Source organism: Balaenoptera ricei, chromosome 1 (genome assembly GCF_028023285.1).
Source record: "Balaenoptera ricei isolate mBalRic1 chromosome 1, mBalRic1.hap2, whole genome shotgun sequence".
Taxonomy (NCBI): Eukaryota; Metazoa; Chordata; class Mammalia; order Artiodactyla; family Balaenopteridae; genus Balaenoptera; species Balaenoptera ricei.
Window position 1 is genome coordinate 137,581,488 of NC_082639.1, and position 17,579 is coordinate 137,599,066.

A 17,579-nucleotide genomic window follows, 5' to 3' on the forward strand; every position below is an offset into this window, starting at 1 on the left:
TCTTGAATATTCCTTTACCTCTTTTCAGGATTCAGCTGAGATGAAAAATATTCCTAAATCCCCTATCCTGATCCTAATCGCCCACCACTCTAGATTATATATTTTTCCGGTACATCTAAAATTTATGTCTACAATGGTACTTACATATTTATACTTATCTGTCTCTCCCACTGGACAATAAACTTTTTGAGGGCAGTGATTACGTCTTATTTATTTCATACACTTAGTATATATATAGTACATAATGCCTCGCTTACACAAAGCAGGAGCTCAACAAATATTTCTAGAATGATCACTATGGTTTTCTCTTTAGTCCAAGAATCCAGGAGTGCCTAACATGTTAACCAGAAGCCACACAGGAGTTGGTTACTAACTGCTCTGGTAGGAATTACAAGGTGCTACTATTGTAAGTATTAATGTCAGTCATGAAACACATGTAATACAATAGGCTCAGGATCTAAGTTAACACTTCTGCACGTCTCATTTCTAAGTAAGCAGACTTTTCCTGACTATTAATCCCAGTTACGTGGGCATAATTACATTAAGGGCAATGACAAATTACCTTTATATTTAGAACCAAGGGTAGGCAGCTTCTAGTTTTGCTTAGCTTAGAGAAGTGGTATCCTCAAAACAGCACACAGGGGATTTGGGTCATGAGGTTCCCAAGTGACTTGCTGCTGGTTGAGGACTGCATAACCACTGAAGAAATAAATCTGCTGAGTTGCATTCTTTGTTGTCAATACATATTATGAGAAAATGACTTTAAAAATTAATCAAGAATCTTCCAAGATTTGGGGGTTAAGACAAACTCTAATAAGCTGAAACAGGTTTTTAGGTTGGATCATGCTAGTCCAAGCCACCATTAACTCTTGACTGATCACCTTCCTAACTGCACTCTTGCCCCCATCTATCCATTTACCATAAATGAGATTGTGTCATTCCACTTAACACTTCCACTTAACTGCTTTTATAACAAAATTCAAATTTTCAAGCATGCCCTAGAAGTTTCCACATATTTTTTGGGCTCCTACACCTCTTCTAACTCATCCCACACTCATCTCTTCCTTGAGTAGTAATGGTCCAGCCATGCTCATCTTTCTGAGGTTGTGGCATGGTCCCATAAAATTTTTGATGTCTAGTAGCTCAATCTTCTTACAAGAACTTTTCAAAGTTTTCCGTCCTTAATGTTTCTTATGCATGAGTTGTGTACCTAAGAACAAAGGCAACTTTGTCTAAGAAACCCCTACAAATACACTGAAATAAAGATTAGATTAAAATATAAAAACCCATATTCTTCATGAGTTAGAAGCTTTTTTGGTGTTAAAATGTATACTATCTTTAAGCTTTAGTTAACTAATATGTTATTTTTCTAAGAAACAGTAATATTTGTTTGATTTTGACGTCCTGCAAAGACTAACTCAAATTTTAAAATGGTTTCTATTTACAAGAAAAAGAGTTAAACACAAATTTAAATAAAACAACACTGCCTTCTTAAAATAATAAGTTATTAAAAAATTAAGTCCCTTTGATAACTAAAGGTACCTTATTTCAACCTTCCAAATGTATGGAAATTAACATAACCTTACAATGCTAACAACCTGAAATAAAACAAAAAGAGTCAGACCTAACAAAAACCATAATAATCTGCTTCTATTTAAACACATTCAAAGAGGCATTATTAACTCTCTGCTTCTATTTTGATGACTTTCTGGACATATCTGCCTAAGTAAAGTTCTTTAAGTGAAGAATCTACATGTGAATATTCTTTCTATAATTTTGCAAAAGGACATTCATTAATCTCAGAAAAAAGCCCAACTGACATTGTTCTGGTTGATGACAAGTAGTTTTGAATGATAGTGACTTTTTCTCTCAGAATTGAGTCCAGAAGTTATCAGGGTCTTATCTCCCAGAAGTTAGTTAAGATATAATTGTCTTGAAGCTCTAAAAACTGAAAAATTTCACTTAAGTTTGAGGCTGACTCATTTGGCAGTAAAAACTGACCTGAACTAATGCAAGACTATTTTTAGTCTTTATTAATCTCATATAACGTGAACATTCATACATTTTGCTGCAGAAATATTAATGTGTTTGAAAACAGTATTGCTCTAGACTCTGTTGGTGGGTGTTATATAATACATAGTATATGTACCCTATTACTTTCCTAAAAGTCAGAAAGTTCTAAATTCCAAAACGCATTTGGCCCAAGGGCTTCAGATAATGAAATGTGAACCTGCAGTAGGTTTCAATAATTTTAAATAGAGGGATACATGGGATATTCTGATCACCCTTATTATCCATATACTTATCACACCAAGCTTTTCCAAGTGCCTGTTTTTATAAAATACATGTGGCATATAATTCTGTTTATATCTTTTTCTAAAAAGTGTTCAGACTTAAAGTAGCTCAAACAGAAAGCTTCACATTACTTTTGCTTGACCTGCTACTCTTAAGTTCTTTCCTTTTACAAACTGAAAACAATGTGTGAAATTAACTAGACAGTCTAAGAGATTATATGGCTTGGAAATTTGGATAATAGGGCTTCAATTTCTTTTCCTCTAAGTGAGAGGCTGGCAAACCATGGTCTGTGGGCCTCCACGCATTTCATAAACAGCTTATGCCCATTTGTTTATATATGATCTGTCTGTGGCTGCTTTTCTGCCACAATGGCAGAGTTGTGTAGTTGTGGCAGAGACCATATGACCTGCAAAGCCTAAAATATTTACTATCTGTCCCTTTATGGAAAAAGTTTGCTGACCTTTGCTCAAAGTTGATCACCCCACGATGGTACTAATACCTATGACTATCTGATAGCCATGATTTTATAAAATAAGTTGGTTTGTCTACATTTAGGGCTTATTTAGGGCCTTATGGGTAACATTTCAAAGGAAAAGACAGAGATAGCTGTCACAGACTGATATTCCCTTTCTGTTTGAATGTGGTCTCAACAGGTCAAAATGTTAGACCCTTGGCCAGATCCAGAGGGACTGAGGAATCTGGTACTTGCTGATAATATAAATCTGGTCAGAGAATGAAGAGAGAACTTCATAAAGTAATTAATCTTTCTACCTACTGTAAACATTAAATTCACAGAAAAGAATCCATATACTTTATGTTGATATGCATAATTCCAAAGAGGTGGGGAAATATGGACCTTAAAAATTATTCATCAGTACATTATACTATAGTTCATGTGTGCTACTTCTTGAAAAGATAAAATTATCTCTTGCCACATTGGACAAAAAGTTTCCCAGCTCAGCTGTGGCTCAATAAACTTTTATTATTTTTTGTTATTTATTTTTATTCAAAAGAATTTGTTTCCCTATCACAAAAATTAGATAACCATACCACCAACAGCAGCAAAGTCCGTAGAGTTACATGGATGGTGGAGAGTTCACTGGGTATTCCCAATGTCCCAAAGGTCATAAAGGAGGGAAAAAAAGGAAAAGAAAAAAATACTCAAAACAAATCCAAAACCCATGATGACTTTGGGGAGAGACATCACATGACAGTTTCTGTCTTCTCTTATTGTCAGCTGCAGATGTACTTCAGCCGGATCAAGTACAATTCAACTTGAGTAAACCCTTCATACCAACTCTAGCACCTAACAGGGAGAAAAAAGAATCAGTATAATAAAATAGTTTTAAAATATAGGAAGAGTTTAATCAGTCTTTATTATATTGTAAATGGAGAACCAAATCAAGTAGACTTTTCCCAACTGCTTTGGCTAAAATCAAAGAATTTGAAGGGATTAGACATTAATCCATTCTTACTTTCAATTCAATAGTCGCATGAACTCTTTCAGATTAGTTATCTCCACAGTCAACAAAAACAAAAGAGCCTTCAAGATAAACTACATAAAACATATAGATAAATGAACTGACTGATGCATAGCATGAATATAATATTTTTGGAATACTATATTGGTATCTTTCCACATTCATAAGAAAAAGTTTAAGTATTGCTGTTTAGAATTTTAATCCATTTACTTCTTGCACTGATAAACATTTTATAGTGATCAAGGTATACAGGACCTAAAATCTTGTCTTTTCCTATTGCTTCATTTATTTTCTAGTCAAGCATCTGGATGTTGAGATATTTTGTTAGCTATTAGAGTTAAAGTAGTACCTTATCATATGAAAAAGTTGTGCTAAAAATAAGAATTATACTTCAATAAAGATGTATAAAAAGTAAATTAAATAAAAATAAGAAGAAGCAATGATCAGTTATAAAAAGAGTAGAAGAAATGGCTGAGAAAGGACATCGAACATGCGGACAATTATGAGCACTGTCAAAAAGGATTATGTTAGATGGAGACTGTAATTCTAGGTGGCAAAGAAGTAAAGGAGCAACTTATCTTCTGCCGTGCTAAGGCTTGACTTATATCTGTGCTTTCATAATGCTTTTTGTCTTTACATTTTCCAAGCACGCTACTTTACGTAAGAGGTCAATGCTGTTGAACAAAAATCTTAGATTTGTCGCTGAGATCCTATAAGTATGTATGTAGCTTTGAGCTTTCTGTAGATACATTAGCAATCCCAATTGCCTCAAAGGCCAAACTTGTTGAAGAATACAGTACAGCTTTTTCAATACATGCCTTGCCATGAGAATAAAGTAAAGAGAAACTGAGAGACTATAGAGAGCCACTTAAAACAGAGATTCCAAGATCTTCTACCATCTTGCTTGAGGCTTCCAGAACACAGCCCTGGCTCTCTAATGAAGTTTTACAAATAGAGAAACTGGCTGCATAAAAAGAAGTATACCATGTAAATTAATTTGACCAGCTAACAGTGCAGTTCTGCTTTGAGTTTGCTCATTTCAGCTCTGTAGGACAATGTGTGAGGCTTGGATTTGCTCTCTTGGTTGCTGGGTCATTCTCCACTCAGGATGAGTGGAAGGAAGCCATGGCAAAATTAATGCTAATTGGCAGGAAAATAGATACATATTATTTAAAAAATACATCCTAACACTTCTGTATCAGCAGAGAATATGTGGAAAGAACTGGTACCCACAGAATAAGTGCTAATCAAACCCATGTACTAAAAACCCCCTCCAAAATGGTGTTTTGTTTAAAAGCTCACTGCTTAGCTCAGGATTTATTTATCCAATGTATTGTGCCCAAGTGCTGAATATCCAATGGTATAACTAGATAAAATTTTTACTTCCTTGAACTCCTAACTACAAAGAAAAGTATGTGGAAAACTATATATGAATTTGGGAATGAGACTGTGAGCAAAGAGACATTAAAGTTTTCAGATTACGACAATGGCATAATCACATGATCAATCAATTTTCAACGGAACACTAGAATACCTTTTCTTCCCCTAGCAACTGAGGAAAAATCTCCTTGTCATGGAAGAGAAGGAAGAGAAACATGAGGAAGAGAAGAGTAAAATCAGAGTAAGACATTTTAAAACCTGGTGAATGTCTAAGCATCTGCTGCTGTATCTTGGATCTTGTTCCCTGAACACCCTGTGGGGTAGCTGCACTGGCATGATAGAAGCTCAGCAGTGCTCGCCCCACCGTGAATGCTTAACAGTCTTCGTCTGTTTTTCATCCTGACCGCCTTTCAATCTCTTCAGCACTCGTATAGCCTCTAACAAGTACTATCATCTTCCCCATAGTTGCAAGCTACCTATTCTTTTCCCCTTTAATCAAAGCCATTTCCAAGTAGACAGAGACCCATGATTTGGCATGCTCTCTAAGGCTTAGTACAACTCTGCATTTCCATGTTATAGTCTGTTACAGCCTAAAAATGGAGATGTATAAAATAGCTTACCTTAATTGTACCCTGACTGTTAGCAGCAATCAGCACATTGGACTCCTAGAAAAGAACAAGAACTTTTAGAGTATAGAGAAGGATTTCCTGGAGGGCAGTCCAGGAGAATAATTTAATCTTCATCCTTCTTTCTTCACTTCACCCTAAGAAGCCAATACAATCTAAACTGGAAAACCAACTTTAACACGTTTTTAACTACGAATTACAAATACAAAATCCAATATTTTGAAGATTAAGTTTTAATAAAAAAATTAAGTTGGAAGCAGAGTAGGAAACTTTCAAATGTAAAGAAAAATAAAAGAGAAACAGATTGCCACTAGGAGGAAAGCCAAGAGAAACAAAGACTGAAATAAAAATAACTTGAGAAAAACAAAGTACACAATCCTTTCCACAGAAAACTCCCCCTTCATTCACTTTCTCCCATAAGACACCAGTAACTGGCATAAATCTCTATTGCTAGCTATTTGGTATTAGAAAAACAAAATAAAACAGAATGTGAATATTCATCTGGGAGAAAAAAGGCTATCTTTCTTTTTAATTATTCTATCACTCACTATATGCATTTTTAACAACCTTGGTGATTACTTGAAATAGAATGCATGTGGTTACATATTTTTTAAAATATTCTAAGCCTTAAGAAAAAACTATCTCTGGAAGGTAGAAAGGGTGGAAAAAGAAATAGACAAGATTGAGTTTACCAGAGAGAATCTCATTGAGTAGGAAGAGCTAGGACATGCCTTCCACTGGAAACAGAGTCTAATAGGCTCTGAGCTTGGGAGTGTAGACAAGTCTTTTTGCTTTTAAGAGCAGGCGGCCAGAAGGAGGTAAGCAGACTCAAAACTGCAATAGGGGCCATATGGCTGATGGGAAGACCAAGTCCAAATAATAGCTTTCAGAAACAGAGAAAGTGGTCAAACTTCACTGAAGGACAGGATCTGTCTGAATACCCTACAGGTTTCATCAGAAAGTGATGAAGAGAGGAAAGAAAACTCTTGATCTGTATTCTGGGAAAGTTATTTCAGCCAATTTGAGTTAAACCTTAGTTTCTTTGATACAAGGCATCTGTGCTCTACAAACTTCTACATTTCTATCTTTTAACTTTCTCTTTGATTCCTAGTAGAGTCACTTTTGAAAAATGCTCACCTTGTTGCTACTGGTGAAGAGGAAATAAATAATTTCTTCCACTAACCCCCAAATTTGGGGGATCAGAATATTCCTTGAATGCAGTCAGTGGTGATAGCATCAATGGTCAGTTGTATCAAGAAGGAATAAAGACATATGTTTCTTCTGGAGGTGGGCATGGGAATTGCTGATGATGGAGTTTGGAACACACAACCCCCAAATATGGCACTGTGGCATATTAAATACTTCAAGCCAAAGGAGTTTGAGAAAATGGCAGAAGCGGGAAGGTCACTCTGACCTCCCATATCCCTCACCCTTTTCCCCTAAAACAGGTCATAAAACCCTCATGTGGGAGGTGCCCTCCCTATAACCAGAGTAAAGGAGCATCCTTATCTCCAACGACAAAGGAATGCTAAGAAGAATCCAAATCAACAGGCCTTGCCAAGTTTCCCGCAGCTTACTACTCCTGAGTGCAATTACCTCACACCCCCGAACCTATCACATTGCTACATGACTACCCACTCTTCACAAACACAGCAGAAAATACACAGGTCTATATCCTTGGGTCTTCATTTCCTTATGAAGGCTCCCATGTCATGTAAAACATATTAAATAAACCTGTATGCTTTTCTCCTGTTAATTTGTCTCTGTCAGCATAATCTTCAGACCCAGCCAAGGACCCTAAGAGGGTTAGGGAATACTTTTCTCCCCTACATTGATATTTTCTTAGCTGAGCTTTTCCCTTAAATCAGCACATGTATTCTTGAAAATAGTAACACAGGTAATATAACATTCACTAGTAGAATTAGTTTTAATATCCACTTCAGGGAATTATGGGCTATTACTGGGGCTGAATGTGCATAGAATTAATACTTCCATATTGGGGGGGGTGTGTGTGGTTGGAATAAGGGATATTCCCAAATGCCCCTTATTTAACAACTCTTTTAGTAAACTGAGTTCAGAAAGTGGTTGGAGTGAGTTTGAGGTACCCTTAGGGAATATAATAACTCACTCTGAGCTGCTCCAGAGGTGGAATTTCTATGTCTGCCTCAGAAAACAAAAAGAGGCACTGTGGTGTAATGTGGATTTCTTTCTAGCAAGAACTTTAAACAAGCTGTGTTACATCACAACTGCCACCAGAGAACCCAGGAATGATTCTTCTGTGAGCACCATCCAGAAATGAAGCTACAAACAGATCAATCTAGTTTCTGTTTGAAGAAAGACTCCTGTCTCCAAGAAAGCAACTACCATCATTAGATGCTGCAGTCACCAAGAATTGCTCCCTCTGCTATGGGAACACATAATGTCAGGATAATGAAAAATGTATAAGCCAAAGCTCTCTCTCTCTTTCTGCCATTTTGGTTCTAGTCACCTTTTAATGCAGAAGAAGGCAGAAAAACCTGGTGGAGATGAAGATTCACCCTGAGGATAAGGGGGAATCCACTTCTGCCAGTTATAGAGATTATGAATGACATAAATTTGTAATTCTTAGTGGAAGAATGTTTGAAAAATGTGATATATTATCATACAGTATGAAAGAGTATGCTCAATACATATTAGAAAAATCTAGTTAGATCACCACATAAGAGGGATTTGAAGTCTGTACAATTACTACACTAAACCCAAGAAGGAAGACATCTGATGACTAGCCAATATAAATAAACGATGTCTTTTTATAACCTGAGGACTATTATGGCATTAAGAGGTGGCCATATTAGGTGCTACCAGAGTTAACTCTAAACACCTTTTCCTGTGGAGACAGATAAATACCTCATTTACAAATAAGCCAACGCAGAAAGTGATTGCTCAGTTGGAATCGTCTTTTAGGACTAACATATAAGTGACAGAGTGTCCAAGGAAATTTTAGAAACACTCAAAACTATTCAAATTAACAAACAATGAAAGAAAAATAAGAGCTTCACTTCTCAGTATGCCCCTCCCTCCAAAGACCATGAACTTATTAAAAAGGGATTTAGGATTAAACTGTCTTTCAGATAGCTAGATATTAGCTTAAGATAAATGAATTTTTACATGCAACAGAAAAACAAAACCAGGTATTTTACTTTAGCATAGAGGTACAGAAGTGATATGTACAAGGTTATCACTGTAGGTTTTGAGTGATTCTTGTTTGCATTTTGAATGACTAGTAATTCTTAGCTGTAGCTGTACCCTGCCAGAGCCCTAATATAAGTTCTGGTTGAATGGGTTGTTTTTACTTGCTAAATAAAATTAAAATGCTAGCCAGTAATTCTCATTATTTTCTCCCTCTTTCTTGGAAACTGGCAGTTTTGCTGCAAAGCCCTCCTCAAGGTTAAGATAATAATGCAACTACTATTTTCTTCTTAAGATAAAGAAATTAAGAAAAGACAATAGACAAATCAGCAGCAAGTTTTTTATAGAAGTAGAAGACACATACATAAACATATACCAACTTGCTTATAAAGCCAGAGATATATGTTAACTTATACTAAAACAAAACTAGCATCCACTGGAACAGTTTCCTCTTTGCCAGCTTGCCTATAAAAGTGTCATTATAGGGCTTCCCTGGTGGCGCAGTGGTTGAGAATCTGCCTGCCAATGCAGGGGACACGGGTTCGAGCTCTGGTCTGGGAAGATCCCACATGCCGCGGAGCTACTAGGCCCGTGAGCCACAACTACTGAGCCTGCGCGTCTGGAGCCTGTGCCCCGCAACGGGAGGGGCCGCGATAGTGAGAGGCCTGCGCGCCGCGATGAAGAGTGGTCCCCGCTCGCCAGAACTAGAGAAAGCCCTCGCACAGAAACGAAGACCCAACACAGCCAAAAATAAATAAATTAATTAATTAAATTAAAAAAAAAAGTGTCATTATAGCTACTACATTAAAATCCTGAGCAAGTTGAGAATTAACAATTACTCACTTAGTTTGCAATTGGAGGATTTATTCCTAGAGATAGATAATTGATTTTAAATGTGAAGCAATTTCACTAGATATATGAATATGTAATTTAAAAAGCTTCTATTTCTGGCTGTGATAGAATAAATGGAATGGATTTGCTCTCCTACTTTAAGCAACTAGAAAACTGAACAAAATACATGAGACAGCGCTGGACAACAGGCAGCACTGGACTGTGATCACTGCAAGAGGAGGAACAGAAAAGGTCAGTCCTCTCATCACCCTGGCTTTCTGCCTGGAGGCAACTTCTGGAACACACAGCAAGGGAGGGGGAATCCAAATAGAGCCCAGAGGAATCTGAGCAGACCACAGCAGACTAAGTTGAGGAGACAGAGGTGTAAGCACAGAGTATCTGTAGGGCAGCTGGAATTTGTAGGGCAAAGTACCACAGAAGAGAAAGCTACTTAAAAGTAGAGTTCCAGGAATCTGTACTGGGGTCCCCTTGATTGTACATCAGAATAAACAACTGTGTGTTCATAGGGTGAAACTACACAAAGCCAGACAAATAACAATGAACAGGGAAAGTACAACTACTGAGAATCTACATTATCAAATGCCAGAGTTCACACAGGGTTAGGAGATGTTTGAGTTCTGACCAACCAGAGTGAAGAGAACATTCAGTACCCTCAATGAACATTCAGGGCATTTATCAGAGTCCCCAGAAGGGTCATGCCTTATCAGTAGGGCTAAACTAGCCTTAAGGCAAATGTTTCTCTAGACCAGGGATCAGCAAACTGATCCTGTGGACCAAATCCAGCCCACTGCCTGTATTTTGTATTTCAGTTTTAGTAGAACCCAGCCATGGTCATTAGTTTACAGTTGGCCCTCTGGTTCCACATCTGCAGATTTAGCCAACAGTGGATCAAAAATATTTGGAAAAAAAAAATCTAGACAGTTCCAAAATGCAAGACTTGAATTTGCTATTTCCTGGCAACTATTTACATTTCATTTACAACTATTTACATAGCATTTACATTGTATTAGGTATTATAAATAATTTAGAGATGACTTAAAGTATACAGGAGGATGTGCTAGATTATATGTAGATACTATGCCATTTTATATAAAAGACTTGAGCATCCACAGATTTTGGTATCTGTCAGGGGTCCTTAAACCAATTCCTGTGCATACCAAGGACTGAGGGTATATATTGTCTATAGCTGCTCTTGCACTACAGTAGCAGAACTGAGGAACTGCAACAAAGACCATATAGCCTGCAAAGTGTAAAATATTTGCAATATTTAATTGCAAGGACTAAAATATTAGTCCTTTAAGAAAAAGTTTTGCTAACTGCTACTTTAGAGTCATCCTAATAAAGTTTAAAAACAAGTGTCAAAAGAATCAAGTTTATCTCCAAAAACTTAACTTTCTGTCAAAACAAACTTCAATACTCTTAAAAAATTTCAACAAAATCTAGACATTCAACAATAAAGCATTCACAATGTGTAGCATTCAAGAGGCAACAAGCATGACCTATAATGAGGAAAAATTCAATGAACAGAAACAGATCTAGAAATGACAAAGACTATAAAAGTAGCAAATGAGGACTTTTAAAGCAAGTATAATTATATTCAAATATTTAAAAGGAAACAATGAACTTAATGAGAAGAGAAATGGAAGACAGAAGTATTTCAGGTGGAATTTCTCCACCTGAAAAGTACAGTATCTGAAATGAAAAATCAATTGGATGGGCATAACAATAGTTAAAACAGTGAAGAATAAAACACCAATAAATGTGACAACACAGAAAAAAAAAAAAATCCCAACTGAAGCAGAGGGAGAAAAGGCTGGGAAGAAAGAAAGAAAAAAAGATTAGTATTTGAGTGAACAGTAGGACAATATACAATCTAGTAAATGTGTAATTGGAAACCCAAACAAAGGAGAAGGGGCAGAAAAGGTATATGAAGATATAAGACTAAAAATTTTCCAAATTTGAAAACTGTAAACCCACAATCTAAGAAGCTCAATATTCCAGTGGGAAAAAAGCACAGCACCACGTTAAGACATCACATCATAAACTACTACAAATGAGTGAAAAAGAGAAAATCTTGAAAACTACCAGAGAAAAAAAGGACACATTATGTAGGGAGATAAGAAGGGGGAGCTCCCACATCCTACAATGATTATAGCAGAGCCCAGCAGGAAAAAGAAAGACTCCCTCTTCTTGCCTGGCAAGAGCTCAGCCAATGAGAGACCATCACAACTCAGCTAAGAAAAAGTCATGGACTCTTTGTTTACTATAGCTCCCCCAACTTCCTCTACCCTTCTATAAAAGAGTTCTCTTCTCCATTTTTGCTGGGAACTTGCATGTGCCTTGCCATGATTGTAGACCCTGAATTGCAATTCTGTGATCCTGTATAAACCCACTTTTGCTGGAGAAATAACTGACGGTCTATTTGTTTCAGGTCAACATTTCAGTGGCCCATATGGGGATCCAGACAAGACCCCCCAACAACTCCAAGGCTGGTGAGCAAATAGGTGCAGTACCCACACTGAACCCATTGTCACTAACTGCTTTTCTTGCAGACCTTGGGGTTTGAGGGTAAGTCTTTCTCTTGGATTTAAGCTTGCACCCTCTTTGTGGTTTTGAAGCTCACAAGATTTTATTCAGGATATATTGTAAGGCTTTGTCCTTTCTGGTTAAGTCCCTGTTCTGTAGGTAAGTACTCATTTGGCACTTTGGGCTGATTATTGAAATCATGCTGTCCTGACTGAAACTGTGAGCCTTCAGCCTGTTCCTTTTGGAACAGGGGTGTTTCACTGGAACTGTGCCAGTTAAGCCTTTGGCCTGACTCCTTCAGGACTGGGCTGCTCTAGTGGAACTGTGCTATTAAGCTTTCAGCCTGCCTCCTTCAGAATTAGGCTGTTTCATTAGAGCTGTGCAGTCTTCAGCGTGGCTCCTTCTATACCAGACTGCTCCCTTAGGACTGGCTGATATTACGTCTGCAGGCTGTTTGGGCTATTTGAGCTGTTTAGGCTGTTTGAAAATTATTCTTTTATTCTAGAGAAAAACTTGGATCCCAGTTACCTAAATATTTTAAGGGTGTCCCCCGCCCTTAGGGGACTCTGGTCAATTTTATATTTAAAAACCAAGGTCCTTCTTCATTCACATTTCTAACTAAATGGACCAACCTAACCAAAGACAATTTAGAACATCAGTGGCCATTATAGGGAACTTTTGAAATACCTAAATTTACTTTTATAAAAACCAAATGAGGGACTTCCCTGGTGGCAGAGTGGTTAAGAATCCACCTGCCAATGCAGGCGACACAGGTTTGAGCCCTGCTCCGGGAAGATCCCGCATGCTGCGGAGCAACTAAGCCCATGTGCCACAACTACTGAGTCTGTGCTCTAGAGCCCGCGAGCCACAACTACTGAGCCCGTGCTCTAGAGCCCGCGAGCCACAACTACTGAGCCCGTGTGCCACAACTACTAAGCCTGCGCTCTAGAGCCTGTGAGCCACAATTACTGAAGCCCGTGTGCCTAGAGCCGGTGCTCCGCAACAAGAGAAGCCACTGCAATGAGAAGCCTGCACACCACAAGGAATAGTAGCTCCTGCTTGCCGCAACTAGAGAAAGCCCGTGCGCAGCAACAAAGACCCAAAACAGCCATAAATAAATAAATAAATAAATTTATTTATTTATTAAAAAAACCCCAAAAAACAAATGACTCTGACATCTTTTATTTGTTCCATTTCTGATGGTACTAGAGCTGACCCTGGAAACACTGATCATCTGTCACTACTGAATCAGCTACCACCCTCCTTATGGGCAAAATCTCTAACTAATATTGGCAAAATTCACAGTGCACCTCCCATCAAGGTTCAAACAGATTCCTCAAAACCTCTTCTCCAAATTAACCGATATCTTTTAAGTAATAAAGCAGCTCTTCAAGGCATAAAATCCCTGATAGATTACAAGGCTCAAGGTCTCATTATCCCTTGTACTAGTTTCTGTAATACTCCCATTTTACTGGTGAGAAAACCTAAGGGCAGAGGGTGGGGTTTTGTCTAGGACTTTTGAGTGATAAACAATGTTGTTATCCCTCCATGCTCTGTTGTTCCGAACTCTCATATGTTACTAACATCTATTCCCACTGGAAGCAAATTCTTTACTGTAACAGATTTATATAATGCATTCTTTAGTATTCCAGTTGAAGCTAGCCGATACCATTTTGCCTTTACTTGGGAAGAAAAACAACTCACCTGGGCAGTAATGCTTGCTCAAGGTTTTACTGAATGTCCTTACTTCTCACAAATCCTGAAGGCTGATCTGCATGATACAAAGTTCCCTAGAGGTTCTACTTTGTTGCAATATATGGATGATTTGCTTCTTTACTCTCCTTCTCAAGCCTCCTCACAAGATAGCATCCACTTGCAAAAGCTTTTAGCATTAAAGGGACATAAGGCTGCCAAGGAAAAATTGCCGCTTGCCCAGATGATGACTCAATATTTAGGGTATCTAATATTAGAACAAGGGCTACACCTAGATCCAGAAGGTTTCATGGTGTCCTAAGTTTATCAAAACCCCAAACTCAGTCTAGTTGGTTACTGCCAAAGCTGGATTTCAAATTTCTCTCTTATGGCCAAACCTCTATATGTTTTACTTGACAACAGCAACAACCCTGAACCAACTTTATGGGAAAAACCGGATGACATAGCCTTTAAAGGCCTTAAAGGAGAGTTTGATGAACCTACCTACCCTTGGGCATCCCAATTACCAGATTCTCTTTTTCCTTTTTGTTTGTGAAAAGGAAGGAAATGGGGCTTCCCTGGTGGCACAGTGGTTAAGAATCCACCTGCCAACGCAGGGGACATGTGTTCGAGCCCTGGTCCAGGAAGATTCCCACATGCCACGGAGCAACGAAGCCTGTGTGCCACAACTACTGAGCCTGCGCTCTAGAGCCTCCGAGCCACAACTACTGAGCCCGAGTGCCACAACTACTGAAGCCTGTGCACCTAGAGCCCGTGCTCCACAGCAAGAGAAGCCACCGCAATGAGAAGCCCGTGCACCGCAACGAAGAGCAGCCCCCGCTCGCTGCAACTAGAGAAAGCCCGCGTGCAGCCATGAAGACCCAACGCAGCCAAAAATAAATAAATAAAATAATTAAAAAAAAAAAAAAAGGAAATGTCCCTGGGGTACTCACTCCATAACACAGGGACCACCATCAACCCAGAGGGTATTATAGGCAGCAACTGGACCCTGTGGCATGGGGATAACTTCTTTGCCTTATAGCCATTATGGCCACCAAAAAAATCATCGTGGGATCCCCTTTAATGAGGTATGCTGTCTTTAAAGGAACCAAGAGCAGTGAAACCCCTGTCATGGTCCAAAGGGACATTTCTCCAAATGATAACTTAGAAAAATTGGCTAGAGAAGTCCAACAATTGACCTCAGAGAAGGAAAAATAAGATTGGAAATTAAACAGTTATTAGTTTAATAAAAAGAGAAACCTCTGGTTTGGACCAGGTAACAATCCAGTCCTATTGGAGACTCTAAAATTCCCACTCCAAACCACTGTACATGCATTAAACTATTGGTTTATTGATAAAATAATAGCATTCATGAATCAATATTGGTGGGGAAAACATTAAAAAGGCCTCATAAAGTGCCTACTTCACTTGTTCCACTTGTCTAAAATACAACACAGGGTAGCCTGTTCATTCTGCTCCCACACATTCCAGACTACCTAATGGACCATTCAAGGTCTGGCAAGTGGATTTCATACAACTTTCTTTGTCTTGTGGAAATAAATATATTTCAGTCATGGTCTGTATGTTTTCACACTGGACGGAAGCCTTTTCTTACAGACAGGCTACTGCCTCTTTTGTGGCTAAAGTGCTCTTGGAAAAGATTATCCCTACCTGGGAACTCCTCTTGAACTTCATAATGATCAAGGAACCCATTACACTGGTTAGGTATTTCAACAAGTCTGCACTGTTTGGCTGGATTGACAACACTTTCACTACACTTACCACTGTTAATCCTCTGGTTTAGTCGAATGCACTAATGGCATTACTAAGACTAAACTGGAAAAATTCATAAAGGCCCTCCAAATTCCTTAGCCAAAAGCACTGCCATTGGTCTTCCTAAATCTTAGATCCACCCCCTTTTGGAACTCAAAAACTCTCACCCTTTGAGATAGTCATAGGATGCTCAATGCCCTTGGCTCCTGCTTCTTTACCCAAAACTGATAAATGGAAAGATACTCAACTGTTTCTATTAAAAGTAACCATGTTTTAGTACAACAATCTTTTCACAATGTACTCCCAGAAGATGAAGACCTTAAGCATTCACACTTTGCAACATAGAGATTTCATCTATTGGAAAAGATACCTCCCAGAAAGACTCTCTTCAACCTTGCTGGAAAGTCCCCTATCAGGTACTGCTAAACAACCCTTGTGCTTCCAAACTCCAGGGAATAGACTCTTGATTCACATGACACACCAAAAAAAAAAAAAGTACCAAACCCTAATTGGACCTGTATATCATCTGGTGACCTGAAAGTAAAGACTTCCCAGAATTGAAGCAGATGATATCTGATGAAACAGCTTTCCCAAGATATCTGGACCATGCCTGTTGGAAATTTGTCTAAACAACCTTTGATGATGACATAACACTTCAGATGATCTCAATGTCTATGATCTTGATAGCATATGGTCTTTTTTTTTCCATTAAATTATTATATAATTTAGAGAGTAAATATGGTCTATTTTTGCTTCTTTCCAATAGAATACATTTGATCACAATTTTTTTTTTATACAGCAGGTTCTTATTAGTCATCAATTTTATACATATCAGTGTATACATGTCAATCCCAATCGTGCAATTCATCACACCACCACCCCCACCTCCCCACAGATTTCTCCCCTTGGGGTCCATACGTTTGTTCTCTACATCTGTGTCTCAATTTCTGCCCTGAAAACCGGTTCATCTGTACCATTTTTCTAGGTTCCACATGCATGCGTTAATACAAGATATTTGTTTTTCTCTTTCTGACTTACTTCACTCTGTATGACAGTCTCTAGATCCATCCACGTCTCAAATGATGCAATTTCGTTCCTTTTTATGGCTGAGTAATATTCCATTGTATATATGTACCACTTCTTCTTTATCCATTCATCTGTCGATGAACAGTTCGGTTGCTTCAATGACCTGGCTATTGTAAATAGTGTTGCAATGAACATTGGGGTGCATGTGTCTTTTTAAATTATGGTTTTCTCTGGGTATATGCCCAGTAGTGGGATTGCTGGATCATATGGTAATTCTATTTTTAGTTCCTTAAGGAACGTCCATACAGTTCTCCATAGTGGCTGTATCAGTTTACATTCCCACCAACAGTGAAAGAGGGTTCCCTTTTCTCCACACCCTCTCCAGCACTTGTTGTTTGTAGATTTTCTGATGAAGCCCATTCTAACTGGTGTGAGGTGATACCTCACTGTAGTTTTGATTTGCATTTCTCTAATAATTCGTGATGTTGAGCAGCTTTTTATATGCTTCTTGGCCATCTATATGTCTTCTTTGGAGAAATGTCTATTTAGGTCTTCTGCCCATTTTTGGATTGGGTTGTTTGTTTTTTTAATATCAAGCTGCATGAGCTGTTTATATATTTTGGAGATTAATCCTTTGTCCGTGGATTTGTTTGCAAATATTTTCTCCCATTCTGAGGGTTGTCTTTTCGTCTTGTTTATGGTTTCCTTTGCTGTGCAAAGGCTTTGAAGTTTCATTAGGTCCCATTTATTTTTGGTTTTA

General features: G+C 38.1%; 1 protein-coding gene across 5 annotated transcripts in view; it reads right to left on the reverse strand.

Annotated features, from left to right (window-relative positions):
• Nucleotides 1-3,257: 3,257 nt before the first annotated feature.
• COP1 (COP1 E3 ubiquitin ligase) overlaps nucleotides 3,258-17,579 on the reverse strand; it is a 267,664-nt gene continuing 253,342 nt past the window's right edge. For all 5 annotated transcript variants that reach the window (XM_059937005.1, XM_059937022.1, XM_059937032.1 and 2 more), the window contains 2 exons: nucleotides 5,777-5,821; nucleotides 3,258-3,601 (listed from right to left, as the gene is read on the reverse strand). In XM_059937005.1, the coding sequence (XP_059792988.1) occupies nucleotides 3,584-3,601; nucleotides 5,777-5,821 (63 nt within the window). In that variant the 3' untranslated portion in view covers nucleotides 3,258-3,583. The remainder of the gene's footprint in view (nucleotides 3,602-5,776; nucleotides 5,822-17,579) is intronic.